This window comes from Vipera berus (assembly GCF_964194415.1).
Source record: "Vipera berus genome assembly, chromosome: 6".
NCBI classification, from domain to species: Eukaryota; Metazoa; Chordata; class Lepidosauria; order Squamata; family Viperidae; genus Vipera; species Vipera berus.
The window spans coordinates 53,359,954-53,379,824 of NC_138208.1; the positions used below are offsets into that span (position 1 = coordinate 53,359,954).

Genomic DNA, 19,871 nt, shown 5'->3' on the forward strand with positions numbered 1-19,871 from the left:
TTTACTGACTGTATAGAGCTTCTCCATCTTTGGCTGTAGAGCACATAGTCAATCTGATTTCTATGTTGGCCGTCTGGTGATGTCTATGTGTAGAGCCATCTCTTGGGTTGTTGGAAAAGAGTGTTTGCTATGACCATCGTATTCTCTTGACAAAATTCCATCAGCCTGTGCCCTGCTTCATTTTGTACTCCAAGGCCAAACTTGCCTGTTATTCCGGTTATCTTTTGGCTTCCTACTTTAGCATTCCAATCCCCCATGATGATAAGGACATCATTTTTTGGTGTTAGTTCTATAAGGTGCTGTAGGGCTTCATAGAACCGGTCAATTTCATCCTCTTCAGCACCAGTGGTTGGGGCATAGACTTGGACTACTGTGATATTGAATGGTTTGCCTTGGATTCACACTGATGGTCTTCTGAATTAAATTCACCCATTTTAGTTCGCTGATTCTTAAGATGTCAATGTTCAGTCTTGTTATCTCATTTTGACCACATACAGCTTGCCTTGATTCATGGATCTTACATTCCAGGTTCCTATGGAGAATAAATCTTTACAGCATCGGAGTTTCCTTTCACCACTAGATGCATGCACAGCTGAGCGTCCTTTCGGCTTTGGCCCAGTTGCTTCATTTTTTCTGGCGATACTAGTGCTAGCCCTCTCTTCTTCCCCAGTAGCATATTGGATGCCTTCCGACCTGAGGGGCTCATCTTCCAGCGTCATATCTTTTTGTCTTTTGGTATTGTCCATGGGGTTTTCATGGCAACGATACTGGATTGGGTTGCCATTTCCTTCTCCAGTGGATCACATTTTGTCAGAACTCTCTGCTGTGACCTGTCTATCTTGGGTGGCCCTGCACGGCATAGCTCATAGCTTCACTGAGTTATGCAAGCCCCTTCACCGCAACAAGGCAATAATCCATAAAGGGGTTACTTACTTTAAATAAACATATATTTTCCTAAACCCATTCAGGACCAAGAAAAACCGATGAAAAGGAAATGCTCCTCAAAGGTATCATATTCAATTATACCTGAAGGTATCCAGTATGTAGAAGGCTGGCATATACATACATCTGCCAGAAACTATTGGAAGGCAAGCAATGTTTTAGAAATTAATAAACTAGTTTTCTCCCAATCACGATCCTTTTGAACAGAGACTTTTGCTCCGAATAAAATAATTCTGGTCTTAGAAAACTGTTATGTCTGGTAGTCATACAAATAGTATCAATATACTTTGCCAAATTTTGAATTAAGAGGAAACTGAATTTGCTTCATGAACTATCTTTCATAAGAGCTACTAGAAGAAGCGTATGTTCATTTTATAATTCATGATAACAATTTAAGTACTGCTGAATTGAGTCTCTGGTGGTTATATGAACATTCAAAGATCAGAATTAATATAATATTTGCATCTGCACACAGGGAAAAATAATTTTGAAAAGAACTATATGTAAAAGCATAGTAGGAGATTCAGATTTAAAGAAAAAATATATAAAGTTATATAACTCAATCAAAATGGGTTGATATAGTCATATACACTTTTGTTGACTTATGTTGAAATTACCAGTATTACTACTCTGGAAGACAGTGTTATAATCTCCCTGCTGATAACTTATGTAATTCTTAAAGTAGTGATATTATAAAATATCATGTTAGTGGTCCATAACTTGTGGATTAAGTACACACTACTTTCTATTTTCTATAGAATTTGTAATGGAACATTTAAATGGATGACTATAGCTATCACATGATGGCAAGATTAAAAGATGTGGAAGACAGCACTCCTGGAATCACAGAAAATAGCCATATCCAAGAATGCATTACATAACTGGACATGCTGGGCAACTAACCAGTATTCTATAGCAAGATTTATAAATACTTTGCTTTAAATGTGTTTTGTTGAGTAAGGTACAATGGCTATTTTAACAAATAAGCCATAACCCTATCAATATACATTACTTCGAAGCTAAGTAAATTACATTTTATGTAATGTGTGAACCATTAGGGTTGACTCTAAAGAATATCCAGATATTCTATCTGTTCTAAATGCAATACCTGTTTTAGTCAGCATTGCACTGGTTTCAAATTTATTTCTCAACACAATTCAGAGTTATAGTTAACTTTTAAACTTTTAATAGCCTTGCTCCATTCACCTATGGAATAAACAGACAGAACATAGGTCTAGATTTATCTGAGGTACAAAAACAAGACTTACCATCTACTAATTATACTGCTAGATAAAGAAAGGTTGGGATAATCAAGCAGGGAGATGAAATTGTCTAATTTTAAAACTTACACCAAATTCAAATATAAAATTTGATTCTTTGATTTTAAAATTATTTTTGTAGCAAGCTTTACTTGATAAATTTCAGAGTTATCACAGAAATTGAATCATGTTCCGCTAGCCTGAAATCTTCTTAATTCTATTCTGAATAAAGAATCTCTATATCCTCAACACTGAAATATTTAATGTTATCAGGCTACTTTAAAAGTAAGCCAACAATTGAGGAATAGGTTTCCAAGCATATTTCAAAATGTCTATGGAGATTCTTAAGTTATCCAGGAAATGGTTGTCCCAAAGATGCTTTTTAAAAGAGACACAGAAAGTCCAGTTGCTTCTTGAAAAAACACCTTTGGGACAGTATTTCAGAAGTCATCTCAGTGAATTTTTCTCAGTCATGTAAGAGAAACATTCTGCAGAAAAACACACTCTCACTTTACTACCTAAAGCAGACATGTCAAACTTGTGACATCATGTGATGTCACACAATGTTTCGGGACGGTTTTGCCATTGCTGGCAATGGGTGGGCGTGGCTTCTTCATGATGTGTCCGGCCTGCAGGCTGACAGCCTCTGACAGATTTTGAAACAATAAACAATTTTTGTTTGAGACCATTTCAGACACAGTGTATTAATTTTAAGATCATGATTTTATCTGATAATTCAGATATTTTGTAGCACCATATTTAATTGTTACAATACCAAATAAACATTTATACAATATGTATTTAGAAAATACCTGTCCTGAAATCAGAACATGCTTTAGCCATCTTGATTGCTCCATTTAACAGATTTTAATATTGATAAATAGCATTTTTTAAAAAGAAATTCATCAAATAAAATGATAGCCCCAGAATATTAATCTGCACTGGTATTTCCTAAATAACTGCATGTTGACCTGGATATAAGTGTAAACATGGGGTATGTGTTGAGTGCGTCTACTTTTTGCAGGTTTCCTACTTCTTTCATTAGTACCTCTATTTAGACACTCATATTTACCTGTCCTTGGGAGCAGTAAGGAATGGAGTATATGAATCCAGGCCTACTCCTGAACTCTCTCCAGTGAAAAATACAGCATCTGAAGAGATCCTATACTTGAGGAAATTAGATTATAGTAAAGCTCAAAATGCCAGTCCAAATATAGATTAACTAAGCTCTTTTGATTATCTACACTATGTAACACTGGGGAAATTAAGTTGAGAACAGAGTGGAGTTGCTCTAATTATTCTTGTTTTCTAGATTTAGTAACAGGAGAAAAAGGAAGTGTGATACAAAAGATCATATAAACCTACTGTCATTCTATCAGACATTCAAGATATGTGCAAATATGACATTAAAATCTGTATCTTGCTCAAATGAAGAACTGACTAGAATTCAATGCGAATAGACTTTAACCTGTCAAGTTCACACAGTTCTAAGAACACAAAACGCTTTTTGGATTTATATACAGAATTCTAACACATTCATTCTGGTGTATTTCAAGATAAACAAGAATGAAAAAAAAACTATATGATTACTTACATGCATTGTTTCCTCCTGGAGGTTGGTAAAAAGAAAGGCCCAATGATATTATGGCTGCAATTTCTAAAATTATTAACGTAACATCCTGTAGTGCTTCCCATACTAACTGAAGAAATGTTTTTGGCTTTTTAGGAGGTATAAAATTCTTCCCAAATACAGCTGCTCTCCTCTCTATATCTGCTGGATTTCCACTTAAGCCTAAATAGTAAAAAGGGAAAATGATTTTAGAGTAGTTTTATTGTCACCTCCTAACAAAAATGAAACATTTTTCATATTGGGTTTATTAAAAACATACTGCAAACTTGTTATTTTGTGCTTATTATGTCATTTATAGCCATGTTTTCTAAAACAGTAGCAGCAACTAGCTACAAATCACTAAAGACATTTATTGTTTTATTTATTTTAATTTGATTGATATATTTCTAAGTCTAGATAAAAACCAAGTATGCTTTTAAAAATATATTTATTTATTTTGCCAATTCAGTATAACCCTGATTTTCAAAGAAATCAATTATATTAATAGCTGGCGTTAGGATTATACAAACTGTTGTTTGTATGGTAAGATTTTTCTGAACCCATAGAGGAACGCATTGAATATAAAAGTTTTTACTTTCTGCTAATTCATTGCTACCATGCCAGTGTCAAATATAACAAGCACACCTTTTTCCTTTTATGCATATCAACATTTGATGTGTGGCCTTCCAGAAGCATAAATCAGTAACATTAGCAAATTATATTTCCTTATTTCCCGTGTTTCAAGAAAGGGAAATTCCCACGTGCTGGGAAGATTTTACCTTGGAAAATTGCCAATGATTTCTGGAAATTTCACGGAAGAGTTTTTCAATTGTAACTGAAACTATAACTATTGTTTGTTTTTAAACAAGTAAAAATCTATTATGAGTGCTTAAGGCAGATTTTGACTATTTCTGAAAAAAAAATTCAAAAGGGAAACTTCAGGCTCCTCTAACATTGCACTTTCTTCCCTTTGCCACAAAATAATTATAGCACAGATTATATGGATGTTTTCAACACTTTGAGAACAAAAGCTGTACTACAAAAGTTGTGCAGATAGAAGTGGTTTGTCCACCATTTTAAGAACTAATCTTATTTGTTTATATAACTGTATGTTACAAAGCCGCTTGGATATTACAAATACCTGACAAAGATATTTTAAAAACCCACATCCCAGAATTATATTGCTGTTTTATTTTCCATGCCAGTATTAAGGAATAATTCAATTTTATCTGTATTCATATGGGAAAAAAAATCTCACAATTTTGCCTAATGACACTAAGTAAGAAACAATGACAGTAGAAGTGATTCCTTTTAGCTACTGCTAAATTACAATTTCCAGTTGCATGCCCAATATTGCCTGGGAATTCTGAGCACTATAGTCCAAACACATTTAGGCAACTCAAACCCTGACTAGACAGAAGACTGTATGTTTTAGTATAAGCCTTTATTTTAAATATAAGTATTTCCCCTGCCTCTCCCCCCTAAAAATCAGATACTTATTGCAGTACAGGTTTGCCTCAACCATTTGTGTAGTAATTGTTCAAAGTTATGATGGTGCTGAAAACAGTGAGTTTTGACCAGTCCTGATACCTAGACTGTCATAGTATCCCACAATCATATGATCACAATTTAGGTTCTTAGCAACTGGCATGTATTTACAACAGTTGCAGGTTCATGTGATCACCATTTGCAACCTTCATGACAGCTTCCAACAAGCAAAGTTAATGGGGGAAGCTGGATTCACTTAGTGACTGTGGTGATTCACTTCATGAGTGTGATGATTCATTGACTGACTGGCAAAAAATGGTTATAAAATTAGGCATGGATGTAGTCATGTGATGACTCACTTAACAACTGTTCACTTGGTGAGGGAAGTTCCCACTCCAATTGTGGTCATAATTCGAGTAACAAGTTGAAGCAAAGTTGTTCGAGTTTTGCAGCCTGTGAGGTTTACTAGGAAGTAACCAAATCATGAACCAAAACCACACAGAAGTCAGCATGCCCCACACTTGTTATGGATGGCTCGGCTGAGTTTTCATAACGTTTCACAGTAGACTTCTGAATTGATGGTCGAACCACGCTCCATGAACTTCACTTAGCAGTACTCCTTTAGCATCTTCACATTTGGCGGGATTTTCTATGGCACCACTTCCGGTGTGGTGTCGGTTCATGATAATGCTTGCCCACACACCGCTAGACTCACCCAAGAACATTTGAAGCAGTTCCATTGGGATGTTTTTGATCACACCCCCATAGAACCAGAATGGGGCCAAGCGACTACTACTAAGGAATTTCAAACCTTGTGACAAGTGCCTCAATTTGAATGGCAATTATGTCAAAAAGTAATGTAATGTAGTTTTCTAATGTATATAATAAATGTTCTGTATCTGTGAGTGTCTGTCATTGATAACCAAATGGAGGTTTATTTCCGAACTGCCCGTAGTTCAATAAAAACAATGGGGGGAAAAATCATCAGAATTTCTAACATCAAATGAAATATTACAGGAAATCAAAGACAAAAAAGCAATGCTTTTTGCTTTGGCTAAGAAGCAGGCGAGACAGCTAGTTAACAGTTTAACTTTTTATTCTGAACCAGGCAAAGAACAAGGGAACATGACATCTATTTATACTGACAGCTGCCGGCGGATCGACCAATCCGGGGTGAGTCTGCTCCCGCGCTGCGGTCGCCGCCAATCGGGTTTGTTTGGTTTTGACAGCTCGGAGCTGTCATCTGTAGCGCGTGTTGAGCTGTCAATGGTTGGCGCTTGCGCGGTTTCGCCCGGCAGCTTTTGACAGCTGTCAAAAGCTGCCGCGGTTTTACCTCAGCTCTGTAACTTCTGTTTAACTTAATGTAATAACAATTAGTAAATACACAACACCCCTTCCCCCTCCCTCTGATTGAGTTGATTTTACCCCAACTGTTTCTTTTGTGGTTTTCCCCATTCATAGTCTTTCAAGTATGTGGGAGGTTTCCTTAATCTCTCGGAGCGCCGGGGGGTAGCCTCGGTAGTATGTTCTGGTTCTCTTGGCGCTTCTTGGGTTGGCTCCGGGGGTGGGGTGTTTGGCTCTGCTGGAGTGGGGTGTTGAAATGGTATGTTCCGATCAGGGGAGTCTTGTCGTGCCAGTCTTTGCGCCGGTGCTTCTGTTGGTATTTCGTCGTCACCCCTTCCCCCTATATTTTGAGGACTGCGTTGGCGTAATTGGTCTATATGTCTGCGGATATGTATATTTTGTCCAATGTCAATGATGTATGACAAGGGGCCTGTTTGTTCGATGACCACCCCTTGTGTCCATTTGTTCCCTCCCCCGTAGTTTCTAGCCCAGACAGCTTGCCCAGAGTTGAGAGTTCTATGATGGAGGGGCAGTTCTGGGTCTGGAGGGGATCTGTCTGGGTGGAGACGGTCCAGTCTGGTGGTCAATCTTTTGCCCCAGCGAAGCTCTGCTGGGGACTTCCCGGTAGTTGTGCAAGGCGTGGTGTGTTGGGAGAGAAGGAATTGTGCCAGTCTTTGGTGCCAGTTGCCGGAGATGATCTCGCGTAGTGCCTCCTTGGTTGATTTTACCATCACCTCTGCCAAGCCGTTCGACGATGGGTGAAAGGGAGCCGAGGTGGTGTGCCTAATAGAGTTCGCCGTTGTGAAACTCTGGAATTCGTAGGAGGTAAATTGGGGCCCGTTATCGGAAACTATAACATCAGGGAGGCCATGTGTGGCGAATAATCCCCTTAAAACTTGTATAGTGGCCGAGGAGGTTGTATTGGCTACTGGCGCCACTTCTAGCCATTTTGAAAAGCTGTCTACGACAATTAGGAATGATTGTCCCTGGAACGGACCTGCATAATCTATATGAATGCGAGACCAAGGTGACTTTGTCGTTTCCCATCTATGTATGGACGCCTGTGGCTGGGCTGCTCTAACTAGCTGGCAGGAATAGCAGCCAGCTACGTGTGCCTCAATGTGTTTGTCTATACCCGGCCACCAAACATAGCTCCTGGCCAGAGCCTTCATTTTGACGGTGCCCGGGTGCCCTTCGTGGAGGCTCTCTAGTACTTTAAGTCTGTGTTTGTCAGGGATGATTACTCTGCTGCCCCATAAGAGACATCCCTGATGGGTGGATAATTCTTTTTGTTTTAAGAAGTAAGGTTGGAATTGTGGTTCCTGGGGTGAATATTGCCAGCCCGTTGTGACATAGCCTAGGACTCTGCCTAGGATTTTGTCTGCCGCGGTAGCTGCGGAGATATCTTTGACAGATAAGGGGCATTCTGGCAGCTCTGAGATAGCCAGTATTCTTCCAGCTGGTGCTGGGTCTGGGTCCACAATTGGTTGCGGCAGTCTGCTCAGGCCGTCTGCATGGCCCATGGTTTTCCCTGGTCTGTATTCTAGGTTGTATGAATAGGCTGATAGAAATGTAGACCATCTTAGGATGCGGGGAGATAATATTTGTGGTGTTAGCCTGTTTACTGTAAAGAGTCCTAACAGGGGCTTATGATCAGTATAAATAGTAAATGGTCGGCCATACAGGTAATCATGAAATTTTTTTACGCTGGCTACTATAGCTAGAGCCTCTTTATCGATTTGAGCGTAATTCCGCTCAGGTTTTGACAGCGTTCTCGAATAGAACGCTACAGGGGTCTGTATTCCTTCTTTAGTTAAATGGCTTAGGACCGCTCCGATGCCGTACGGGGAGGCATCGCAGGCGAGACATACGGGCAGCTGATCGTTAAACAGGGCTACCGTTGCGTTGCTGGAGAGTAAGTTTTTTAGGAGGTTAAAACTTTTATCATGCTCAGGGGTCCACGTCCAGGGTTTGCCCTTGTCTAATAATCTATGTAAGGGTTCTGCAATGGAGGCTTTATGCGGTAGGAAGGTGTGGTAAAAGTTGACTAACCCTAAGAAAGCCTGAAGTTCTTGTTTGTTTTTGGGGGTCGGTGCTGCTTTGATAGCTTTAATTTTTGTGTCCGTGGGGTGAATTCCCTTAGCATCTATTTTAAACCCTAAGAACTCTGTTGAGGGCACCCCGATGGAGCATTTGTCTCTTTTTAATTTGAGACCGGCCTTCCTGAACCTTAGGAGTACCTTGGTTAGTTTGCCAGCCAGGTCATTTTCTGATTCCCCTGCAATTAGGACGTCGTCAAAATATGGGCAGACCCCGGGAATTCCCTTAAGTGTTTTCTCCATGATTTCCTGGAAGATTCCCGGGGCTGCAGAGATGCCAAATTGAAGGCGGTTAATTTTGAATGCTCCCTTGTGGGTGACTATTGTTTGAGCCAAAGCGGTGTCAGGGGTGACAGGCAACTGTAAATACGCCTGCGCCAAGTCTAACTTGGCAAATATGGCGCCTGACTTAATGGCCGCGAGGATGTCTTTGACAGCCGGGACCGGGTAGGCATGTGCGTTTAAAGCGAGGTTGAGGGTCGCTTTATAATCGGCACATAATCTAATTTGGCCGTTTGGTTTAACTGGGGTCACTATGGGAGTCTCCCACTCGGCCCCTTCTACCGGTTCGAGGACCCCTAAGTTTGTTAATCTGTCAAGCTCCGCTTCTATTTTTTCCCTCAAGGCGAAGGGAACCCTTCTGGCCTTGATTCTGACAGGCATCACATTTGGGTTCAGTTTAAGTGATACGGGCGGTCCCGTGTATTTCCCTAGTGAGCTGTCAAAAACGTCCGCGAATTGTCGGCAGACGGATTCCAATTTTGACAGCTGAATGGCGTTGACACCTGTCAACGCTATTCCTAGTGCCTCGAACCAGTCTAATCCTAGCAGGCTTATTCTGTTTTCTTGGGTCACCAAAATAGGAAGGGATCCTTTAAATTTTTTGAACTCTACGGGGACGGAAGCTTTTCCCCGGAGTTTAATGGGCGTTTTCTGGAAGTCGGCTAGGCGGAGTTTGGTGGGTCTAAGGGCGGGCCCTTTCCTACTTCGGTTACAAATGTCCCTGTACGTTTGCCATGAAATTAGTGAGACGGAGGACCCAGAGTCCACCTCCATCTCACAGGGAATTCCCTGAATCCGTACGTCCACCTTGATTTTGGGTTTAAGAATGCTGTGGACTGTATGTTTCTCCGCCCTCCCCCTTACATTGGACACTGGGGTTCTGGGGCTGTGCCTAGCTCTGAGTGTATATGGGGCCATACCTTCGGCTGTCACCTCCAGGTCGTGCAGGTTTTCCCGGCTCCGGCTGCGGCACACTGCTTTGAGGTGGCCTGTCTTCCCGCACCCGTGGCATCTGGCACTGCGGAACCGGCACGTTGCCCTAGGGTGGCTTCCCCCGCAGCTGGCACACTTCGCCCTGTTTGTCGGGAAGTTGGCCCCCCTCTGATTGTTGGCAGGGCCCCCCTTGTAGTTGCGTTGCATCCTCAGTTTCTCGAACCGCCGTTGCACCGCGTCTATATCTGTGGGGCCGTCGTCGTCCTCAGAACCGCTGAACCTGCCGTCTTCCTGGTGCACGGACCCCCGTGGTCCGCTGTCCGGTATCCGTCGGTCGTCTCCGTGGCAGTCTTCGTATGCGATGACTTCTCTAGCCACATCGGTCATTGTCATTTCAGGCTTGGCGATCAGCTTCTTCCTCAGCCGTTCGTCCTTGAGCCCTATGACAATCTGGTCCCGGATTCGGTCTTCCAAATTCGGGAACCGGCACCGACGTGCGGCATGCCTGACCCTGGTTATAAAGTCATTTGCTGGCTCGTCAGGAAGCTGGAGTTTCCGCGCGAAGTTCACTCTCCAGTAGAGTTCTGACTTGAGGGGCATGAAGTATTTACTCAGCCCCTCAGTGAGGTCTGCATAGGAGATGGTGGCGACCGGCTCCGGGGTGAAGATCCCCACAGCGGCATCATAAACAGCAGGGCCGCTGAGCCAGAGGAGGGCGGCCGCCTTGGCCCGGTCATCTGTGATCTTCTTGACTACCAGGTACCCTTCTACCTGGCCCAGATGCGATTCCCAGCCTTCTGGGTGGCGGGTATCGAATTCTTGAATGTGGCCGTGGTTCGTCATGCTGTCTGTAATTGAGGTGCCGCTGCTTGCGTTGAATGGAAGTTTGACTTCCAGTGACTTCAGCAAGTGACCAGCTCAGCTAAGGGAAAAATCTCTTCTTCCCTTAGGTAGTGACTTCAGCTAAGCAAGCAGCATCCCACCCTCGTCGCCAGTGCTTTGGCTAAGAAGCAGGCGAGACAGCTAGTTAACAGTTTAACTTTTTATTCTGAACCAGGCAAAGAACAAGGGAACATGACATCTATTTATACTGACAGCTGCCGGCGGATCGACCAATCCGGGGTGAGTCTGCTCCCGCGCTGCGGTCGCCGCCAATCGGGTTTGTTTGGTTTTGACAGCTCGGAGCTGTCATCTGTAGCGCGTGTTGAGCTGTCAATGGTTGGCGCTTGCGCGGTTTCGCCCGGCAGCTTTTGACAGCTGTCAAAAGCTGCCGCGGTTTTACCTCAGCTCTGTAACTTCTGTTTAACTTAATGTAATAACAATTAGTAAATACACAACACTTTTCCTCCCTTCCTTTCCCTTTATTTCAAAATTGCGAACCTAAATATTTGTACTTTGCACTGAACACTGAGTTTATTGCTATGTCTGCTTGTTTTATCTGTTGTTTTTCACTGGTCTCAAAATCTTACTTAGAAACTATGTTCCAAATATCTTAATTTCTCTTGCTATGTATAAGGGAGCCATTCCTGCTTAAATTTAGCAATATGTCTATTATGGATATGTATTGTCAATTTTGCCACTGCTGCATATTCTCCAATTTTGGTCTCTTGGTCTTGTATCACTGGTGGTTTCCCTTTCCCACTGTTATGCTAAATATGTCCTGGCAGATATCAGCAAGCATCTTAATAAACTGTGGTATTTTTGACATATATTCTGGATTTATACCTAACAGAAATATTTGCAGCTTCAATTCCAAATTTATTTTGTTAAATTCTACTTTTAATTATCTTAATTTAGAACCAAATAAATCCATTTAAAATACAACAAAAGCCAAGTGGCTCTTCAAGTGACAAATAAAAACATTGCCAATTAACATTAAAACAAGGCCTACGGTATCTATACAAGCCAGAATTCTCTTACTTAAAATTCATGTACAATCACCCTTACCTTCATTAGGAGAAGTTTTCAATCTTGTACAGATTCCATATACATCTCCATAGCATTCTTGTATTTTATGCAAAGCATCAGCAGCTCGCAGTTCCATAAGTGTACGAAGCTCTTCAAGTGTAATACCAAAATCTCCATGATTAGAATCTTTTATAGCATATTTTATACCACCATATGCCACTGAGTTGTTGGCCATGTCTCCCATGGTGTATAGTTTTCAAAAGTAAAAAGTTTCCAACAAGAAACAATTTTGTATTTTGAGTATATCCAAAAGAAAAATAAATCCTTTGTACGTAAAAACCATAAAAGATGCAGATATAAATCAACTCAAAATAGCCATAAGACACCTTGTCCAGGACTGTTATCTTGAGTGTATTCCCATTGTCTGTTCCTTCATTCCACTTGTAGCGAAAGGTAAATATTATCTGCAAATAAGAGAATTGACAGCAATAAGATGCAATATTTTCACATAGTTCATTCACTAACACTGTATTGTTATACTTGAGATTCATAATGCCTCTTTGCTAATGTGATATGCAAATATGTTTGTGCTTATCTTTCCCACATCCCGCTGTGCCTGTTTTTATATTTTTCAATATTAATATCACAGTAGTCTCATTTTTTCCTTTCCCCTTTATATCACCTCTCTTCTCTATCCTTTCTCACTTGATGAATCAGCTGTATTGTACTCTTTGCTTAATCTGTCCTTGTATCTTCCTTGATTTCTCCTTTCTTCCATCATTTGCTTCTAGTACCTTCTCTACAGCATTGAACCCATATTACAGTATCCCTATACTGTATTTTAATCCTTCCTTTAATTTATTGCTGTCTAATTGCCCTCTCTTTCACCTTTCAGTTTAAAGTGAATTTAGTGAGCTTCCATAAATGAACTTAATTCCCTTTTCAGCCTAATTTTTGCATTCCATGAAAAGATTTCCTTTAAAAAATGACTGACATTACCAATTCAACATCAGAACTAAAATCAGACCACAGGGATTCCTCAAGTTACAACCATTTGTTCAGTGATCATTCAAAGTCATGACAGATGCTAAAGCAATTTACAACTGTTCCCTTTGCAGCCACCCCACAGTCATGGGATTGTGATCCAGGCAATCGGCAATCTATTCACACTTACCCCTGGTTGCCAAATGCTCTGTGATCGTGTAATTATGACTTGCAATCTTCCCTGTGATCATGTGAGCACCATTTCCAATTTTACTTGCCAATTCTCTCAATGGGGAAGCCGACAGGAAACGTCGTAAGCATTGTAACCTACAAAGAAAATTCTGTCTAGTCTCCAGGGACTAGTTAAAAAAAAGGTGCATAGCAGAATCCAAGCAGGATTTTCAGTACCACAGCAGAGCAGGGGACGAAAATTCCCCCTGCTGAAATTCAAGCAGGGCAGCACAGGCCACATACGAGGTGGGAGTGCTGCAAACAAGTCTCTCCACTCTGAGGCTGAAAATTCTGTGAGGATTTTGGTGACTCTGTCTGCTTAACGACCCACAAGATTATTTAATGACCTCAACTGGGTGGGCTAGGATTGCAGTTGTTGGGTAAATCTATGACATCTTGCTTGCCTACAGCTTTACTCAATGACCAAGATTAAGGTCTCAACTGTAAGTTGTGAGCTACAATCTGGCTAAGAACCACGTGATCTTACAAATAGCTTAGAAATTTTATATAAAAAGAAAACAAGAAAATCAATTTTATACACAAAAGGTAAAAAATAAGGCTGTTCTGGAGTATATCTCAATGGTAACAACTTTACAGTAGTTGATCAATTGCTTGGTTTGAGAAATACAAAAACCTAGGAACACCTAAGTGGGATAGAACTTTATAAGGTCTAAGCTAGAAAGAGATTAGGGATCACATTATTATTCTCTGTTCACAACAATGTGAAATCACAGCAGCCAGTTATTTAACTGGTATTGGCCTTCATATGGATCACATTTTTCCCAAGAACCTAGAATGTCATAATGCGTAGATGTAGAGATCCAAGTAAAGTGGTCTTTTGCAATTGACAAATGGAAATTTTATCAATTGATTATTATGATTAAGCTACCTTTCTAAGTATGTTTTTGATTGACTCATTTTGACTCATGGTGAACATAACCAATATTTATAAAAAGATAATTTAAGATCATCTAGTAAAGTTTTAAACTAAATGCAGATGTGTAATTTTATGATAAGCAGTTCAGAATCAAACATAATTCTTTAAATATTCTTATCAAATAAGTTTCTAATATTAAACGTCATTATACTTGCTATTTGAAAATGTATCCATGACATGCTCACACACAGAGAGGTAAAAATGTATTATAAATTGCTTCAATTATACAAATGTGCAACAAAATAAAGTGGAGAAGAGCTGTTCATGCTTGTGAAATTTTCCAAATGTTCAAGCATATCTGCACCTGTGAAAATTACCAGCTTACAAACCCATTTCCTAGTTAATGATTATGCCAGAAAAGAAAACATTTTTTGTGGCAGAGGGAGGGAAATTCAACAAGAACTGCGAACGCCAAATGGCAATTTAGATCAAGGTAACTTACATCAGGTATTTAAATAAGCCATAAGATAGCTGCATAAATTAAGTTTCCCACTGATACTTACTGCCCAAGCATGCTTCCTTATCTAATAATTAACTCATGTTAATTTACAGCAACAGAGCTTATTTATATAACATCATTCTTAGAAACACACAAATAGGTATAAATTCTAGTTTAGTTTTTGGCTTACTCTTTTATTTGAACCTTAAAGAACTAATCTCTTTTTTCTTCTACTTATGTTCCTAATATATCTTGTCCTTTTACTTTAAGTGGCTGATAGACTGGTCCATCTCCCGCAAATTCACATGAATCACAATAATTACCCCAAAAGTGGAATAAAAGTATAAAGTATGATCAGCTGCATAATAATTGAAATAATACTGATCTTTCTGCTGCATTTCATACAATTAAAGCTGTATGACATGTTCCCTTCTTTGCCAATTTAGGTTTAGGATTAGGATTTATTAAATTTATATGCCGCCCTTCTCCCTAAGGACTCAGGGCGGCTCACAACAATAAAAATTAAGACATAAAATACAAAAATTTAAAAAGAATTAAACAATGAATATAAGAAATACGGGACAATTTAACACAATAAAAACCAAATTAAAAACCATGATCAGTCCAGGCCCGCTTGTTGGAACAACCATGTCTTCAGGTCACAACGGAAAGACCAAAGGTCAGAGGCCGTCTGCAGCTCCGGAGACAGTTCATTCCAGAGGGTCGGCGTGCCCACAGAGAAGGCTCTCCCCCTGGGGGTTGCCAGCCGGCATTGCCTGGCCGACGGAACCCTGAGGAGGCCGACTCTGTGGGAGTGAACTGGGCGATGGGAGGTTGACATTGGCAGCAGGTGGTCTCGCAAGCAAATTCCTTTTTTTCTTACCTTTAATTGTCTGTGGAGATTCTCAGTCATCCAGGTCATGCTTGTCCCAAAGTTGCTTTTTCATGAGGCAACTGGATTTTCTTCTTTTTCTTTGAAGACGTTTTGCTTCTCATCCCAGCTTTTTCAGCTCTGACCATTCAGTTCTTCAGCCATTCCCCACCATCCAATCAGAGCTGAAGAAGCTTCTTGGATGAGAAGAGAAAGATCTTCAAAGAAAAACAAGAAAGTCCAGTTGCCTCCTGGAAAAACACCTTTGGGACTTACCTTCTATTCTTAGCTAATTCTCCTATTTTTACAAAGTTTTCACTTAAATGTAGAGTATTCCTCTGCTTGTTTATTAATGTTAGTTTTAAATATAAGGTTAAGCCTTCAGGTGATTGCTTGATTTTAGCTTAACATGTTATATGAATCTAATCACTCTGGTCTCTGTAAATAACAGCTTATGAATTCATACAATAAATGCCTCCAGCTTCAATGTAAGTGCAAACACTGGTGTTTCATTAGCAATAAGTTCATAGTCGTCAAATCTTCTTTGGATAGTTCCTCTGAGAATCTCAACAAACACATTAGCTTTTGCTAAAGACGTCAGCTTTATTTTTTCTATTATGACCTGTGCTTCTTGCTTCAGTCTTGCACTCTGTTTCCTTGACGGACAGAAAACAGGTGAAGTTTTACACCCAATACTTGAAAAGCTTTCCAGGAGTATGTCATGAATTGTGTGTCTGTCAAAAATCAAGTGATCACGCTAAGTATAATTCCAGAAAGCATTTGACAGAATATATGAGATTTCCTAGGACCAGAGGAAAGATGCCAACAAGGCATGAAATATACTGTAATAGATTAATTGCCACCATAATCCCATCAGCAAGTTAATTATAAAGTCCAAGGAAGCTGCACCATGTGCTTTGCTAATCACAGAATTAGTTTGGGAACATGTAGCAAGAAGAGATGTAGTCCATGACATCGATTTTAATATGACACCATCAAAAATCATGGAGAGAGGTCATTTAAAATATTCTAAATTGCCCAGCTGCCCAGGTAAAGAAATATTTTCCCCCAATGAAAAAAGGACATATAAATGGCTGTGTGAAGCCATTCCCAAGAAAAGGGAGGAAAAACAAAGAGAATCACACATTTATTTACATAAGTATTGACTTCTTACTGGCCATATGCCTCCTTTCTGGCTCCAATACTCTCACAGGGTGAACCAGGTGTTAGAGGAGGTACAGCCAAGATTTTGGGGGCATAGAATAGAGTTTGGAGAACAATAAATACAATAAGATGCATTCTTATTTAGTGATGGTGCAGTCTTTGAAATGCAGTATTGCCCACAGCCTGGAATTGGATCCTGACGGGGCTCAAGTTTGATTCAGCTTCCCGAGGTACTGTAATGAAGATCCAGATTGTTGGGCCAATATGCAAATAATGCTGACATTGCAAACTGCCCAGAGAGTGCTATAAAGTGCTATGTGGTGGTATATAACTGTAAATGCAACTTCTATTATTTACATGATAAAATAATAGTCCATGGATCAGGAATCTAAGAAAAATGAAAGTTAAAACATGAGAAAGTTGTTCACCCAACTTACTACTGGATGAATTTATAAGAAATTGATCCATCTTTGATTTGATGGTTATTTAGGGATGGTTGATATATGAGGACAGAAAAGTAGCAATTCAAGAGACTATGCTTACTTTTCTACAAGACACATATATACTTTTCAGGAATAGATATGATTTGGACTTCAAAGAACTTCACTATTAAAATTTCCAAAGTACAGATATTACCAAAAATTTATCAGATCATAATACTGAAAGTCTGGTTTATAAAAGAAAATCTAATACTTTTAGATGAAGATCAAACAAAATGTGGATGTTTGTCAAAAGAAATTAAAATAGTTTTTTAAAAAATAATTTATGCAAAACATTAGAATGGAAGTACAGTTTTTATTAGAGGTTCTTTTATACAACATAATAGTGACCATAAAAACAAGGGAGAAAACATAGGCTATGGAAGGAATTCCAGAGAAGATAAATATTGTCCAACAAATTAAGCTTTTAAAAGACAATTATCTATGTTAACAATAAGAGAAATAGAAATAAAAAATTATGTAAAGCGGAAAAAAAAATCTGATCTGCAAAATTATTTGCAAATAAACCAAGGAAGTAGCTAGCATATAAAGTATGAAAAGTATATGAAAAAAATGATACTAAAGTTACAAATGGGAGATAGTGTATTAATGGACAATTTGACCAAACAAAATGCATTCCAATTTGTATAAATACAACATATCTCTAGAGAAAATAAATATCTAAAGAAACAAACTTTACTAAGGATTTTAGAGGGATAGAGACAGATTATGAATGGCCTGTAACAATAAGGAAAGTTTCTGAAGTTATTAAAAATAGATTAATCTAGAAGTTCCTGGACCAGATGGATTATAAATGAAGATGAACTTTTACAATCTTTACAAAACATGATAAACTCTATCTTACAGGGAGGAACAAGGACAGAATTGGAAGGAGGCCAATACAGTATTAATACCTAAAGAGGGACAAGATGTGACTTTAACGTGAAACTGTAGGCAGTATAATTACTGAATAATTATAACAGATTTTGTACAACTATTCTAGTCAATAAATTAAAAATAGTTTCACAATATTTTACTCATGAATATCAAAGTGTTTTTTAACCTAACAGACTATTAAAGGATACTGTAGTGTTGGACATTTTGGAATATTTGAAGCAATATAATGAAAAGCAAGCTGCAATGATTTTCTTAAACAAAGAAGGCCTTTGACAATTTGAAGTGGGCTTTCTTTTTCAAGGCTGTGGAAGATAATAACTTTGGAGAGAACTTTATAAAATGGTTAAGATTGAATTATACTTCACAACAAGCACAAATAATTGCTAATGGGGATATAACAAAACTCTGAGATACAAAAGAGAAACCAGATAGCGATGTACACTGTCTTCTTTCTTGTTTATTTTGATTCTTGAAATACTGACAAGATGATTCTTCAAAATAAAACAATGGTACAGTATTATTGAAAATAAAACAAGATGAGAAAATTGTGGGAGTTAAGATTTAAAAAGAAATTTGTAAGTTAAGAGATTTTGGAAATGACTCGGGGATGGTTCTGGAAGATCCTTTAAAAGGAACTGAAATATTTAAATATTAAAAGTGAGCAAATTAGAATTTGATATTAGGTTTTAAGATTATAAATGAAAATCAAAGATGTTAATAAAAAAATGAAAATAGATCAAACAGAACTGATTAATAAGATTGAGAAAGTAAGATATCTGGATATCTGTGACAAACATGAATTGTATGTTATTTTAAAATTAAAATACCTATGTTAAGATATGGAATGAAGTTAAAAAAACATGTTAAAAAAGGAGAAACTACAACTGTCATTGCTGAGCAGAATTTATGTGATAAAAATTATTGTCTTGTCTAAAATGATATGTTGTTTTAGACAATACCTGTTTTGATAATGGATGTATCATTTAAACAGTGGCAGAGGGATACAGTTGTCAATAGTTCTCTTATTTATAATTATTAGAAAGATTGAAAGTAGACAAAAGCATGTGCAATTTAAAACACATGGAAAGACGTATTTCCAGAGTTTCATTTCATACTTAAACTTTGCTAAAGGCTGATATTCAACTGTACATTTTCTGTATCTCTCTACAGATCATGAATATTTAGAATGATATTGTTTTTAACCCTGTTCATCTTTATGCTCAAGAGAAATATTCCTAAATAATCCTCAGTACACATAATGTATATTAAATGTGGTTGGCAGGCATTTGGCAAGCTAAGCATAATTTTAAGAACAATTTCCCTCTATGCATGAAGAGAAAAGTTTTCAATCAGTGTGTGCTACCTGCTCTAACTTATGTCAGTGAAACATGGACACTAACCTCACAATCAATACAAAAGCTACGAGTAGCACAAAGACCCATGGAAAGATACATGTTCGGCATTACAAGACAAGATAGAAAGACCTGCACAAGGATTAGAGAACAATCAAAAGTATACAATATCATCAAAAGATTAAAAGAATTGAAATGGAAATCAGCTGGTCACATAGCAAGAAGAACTGATGGCAGGTGGACCAAGGCAGTCATAGAATGGATCCTAATTGATAAAAAACATCCATAAAAGAAATCTAAAACAAGATGGATCAACAACATCAGCTAGTATTGCAGGTCCAATTGGCAAAAGAAAGCTCAGGGCTGTATTGGTTGGAAACATGTGGAAGAGGCTTTCATCCTGCAGTGGAAGACAATGGCTAAAATGATGATGATGAAACATAACGTATGCTATATTAAGAATAATGATACATATAAAAATATACTCTTCACAGTATCAAGGAAAAATATCCTTTAAGAAAATAAGAAGACAATATCCTGGGAAATATCAAGATTTATAAAACAGAAATAATAAGAATATGCACTATTTTCTAGTAAGTATTTTTACTAAACCTTAAAGCCTACTAGTGCAAAGTTGCAAGCCTATTATTCTA

General features: G+C 38.6%; 1 protein-coding gene across 3 annotated transcripts in view; it reads right to left on the reverse strand.

The window, feature by feature from the left end:
• ATP2B1 (ATPase plasma membrane Ca2+ transporting 1) overlaps window positions 1–19,871 on the reverse strand; it is an 83,660-nt gene that overhangs the window by 42,988 nt on the left and 20,801 nt on the right. For all 3 annotated transcript variants that reach the window (XM_081331978.1, XM_081331977.1, XM_081331979.1), the window contains 2 exons: window positions 11,904–12,328; window positions 3,796–3,993 (listed from right to left, as the gene is read on the reverse strand). In XM_081331978.1, coding sequence (XP_081188104.1) covers window positions 3,796–3,993; window positions 11,904–12,108 — 403 coding nt within the window. In that variant the 5' untranslated portion in view covers window positions 12,109–12,328. The remainder of the gene's footprint in view (window positions 1–3,795; window positions 3,994–11,903; window positions 12,329–19,871) is intronic.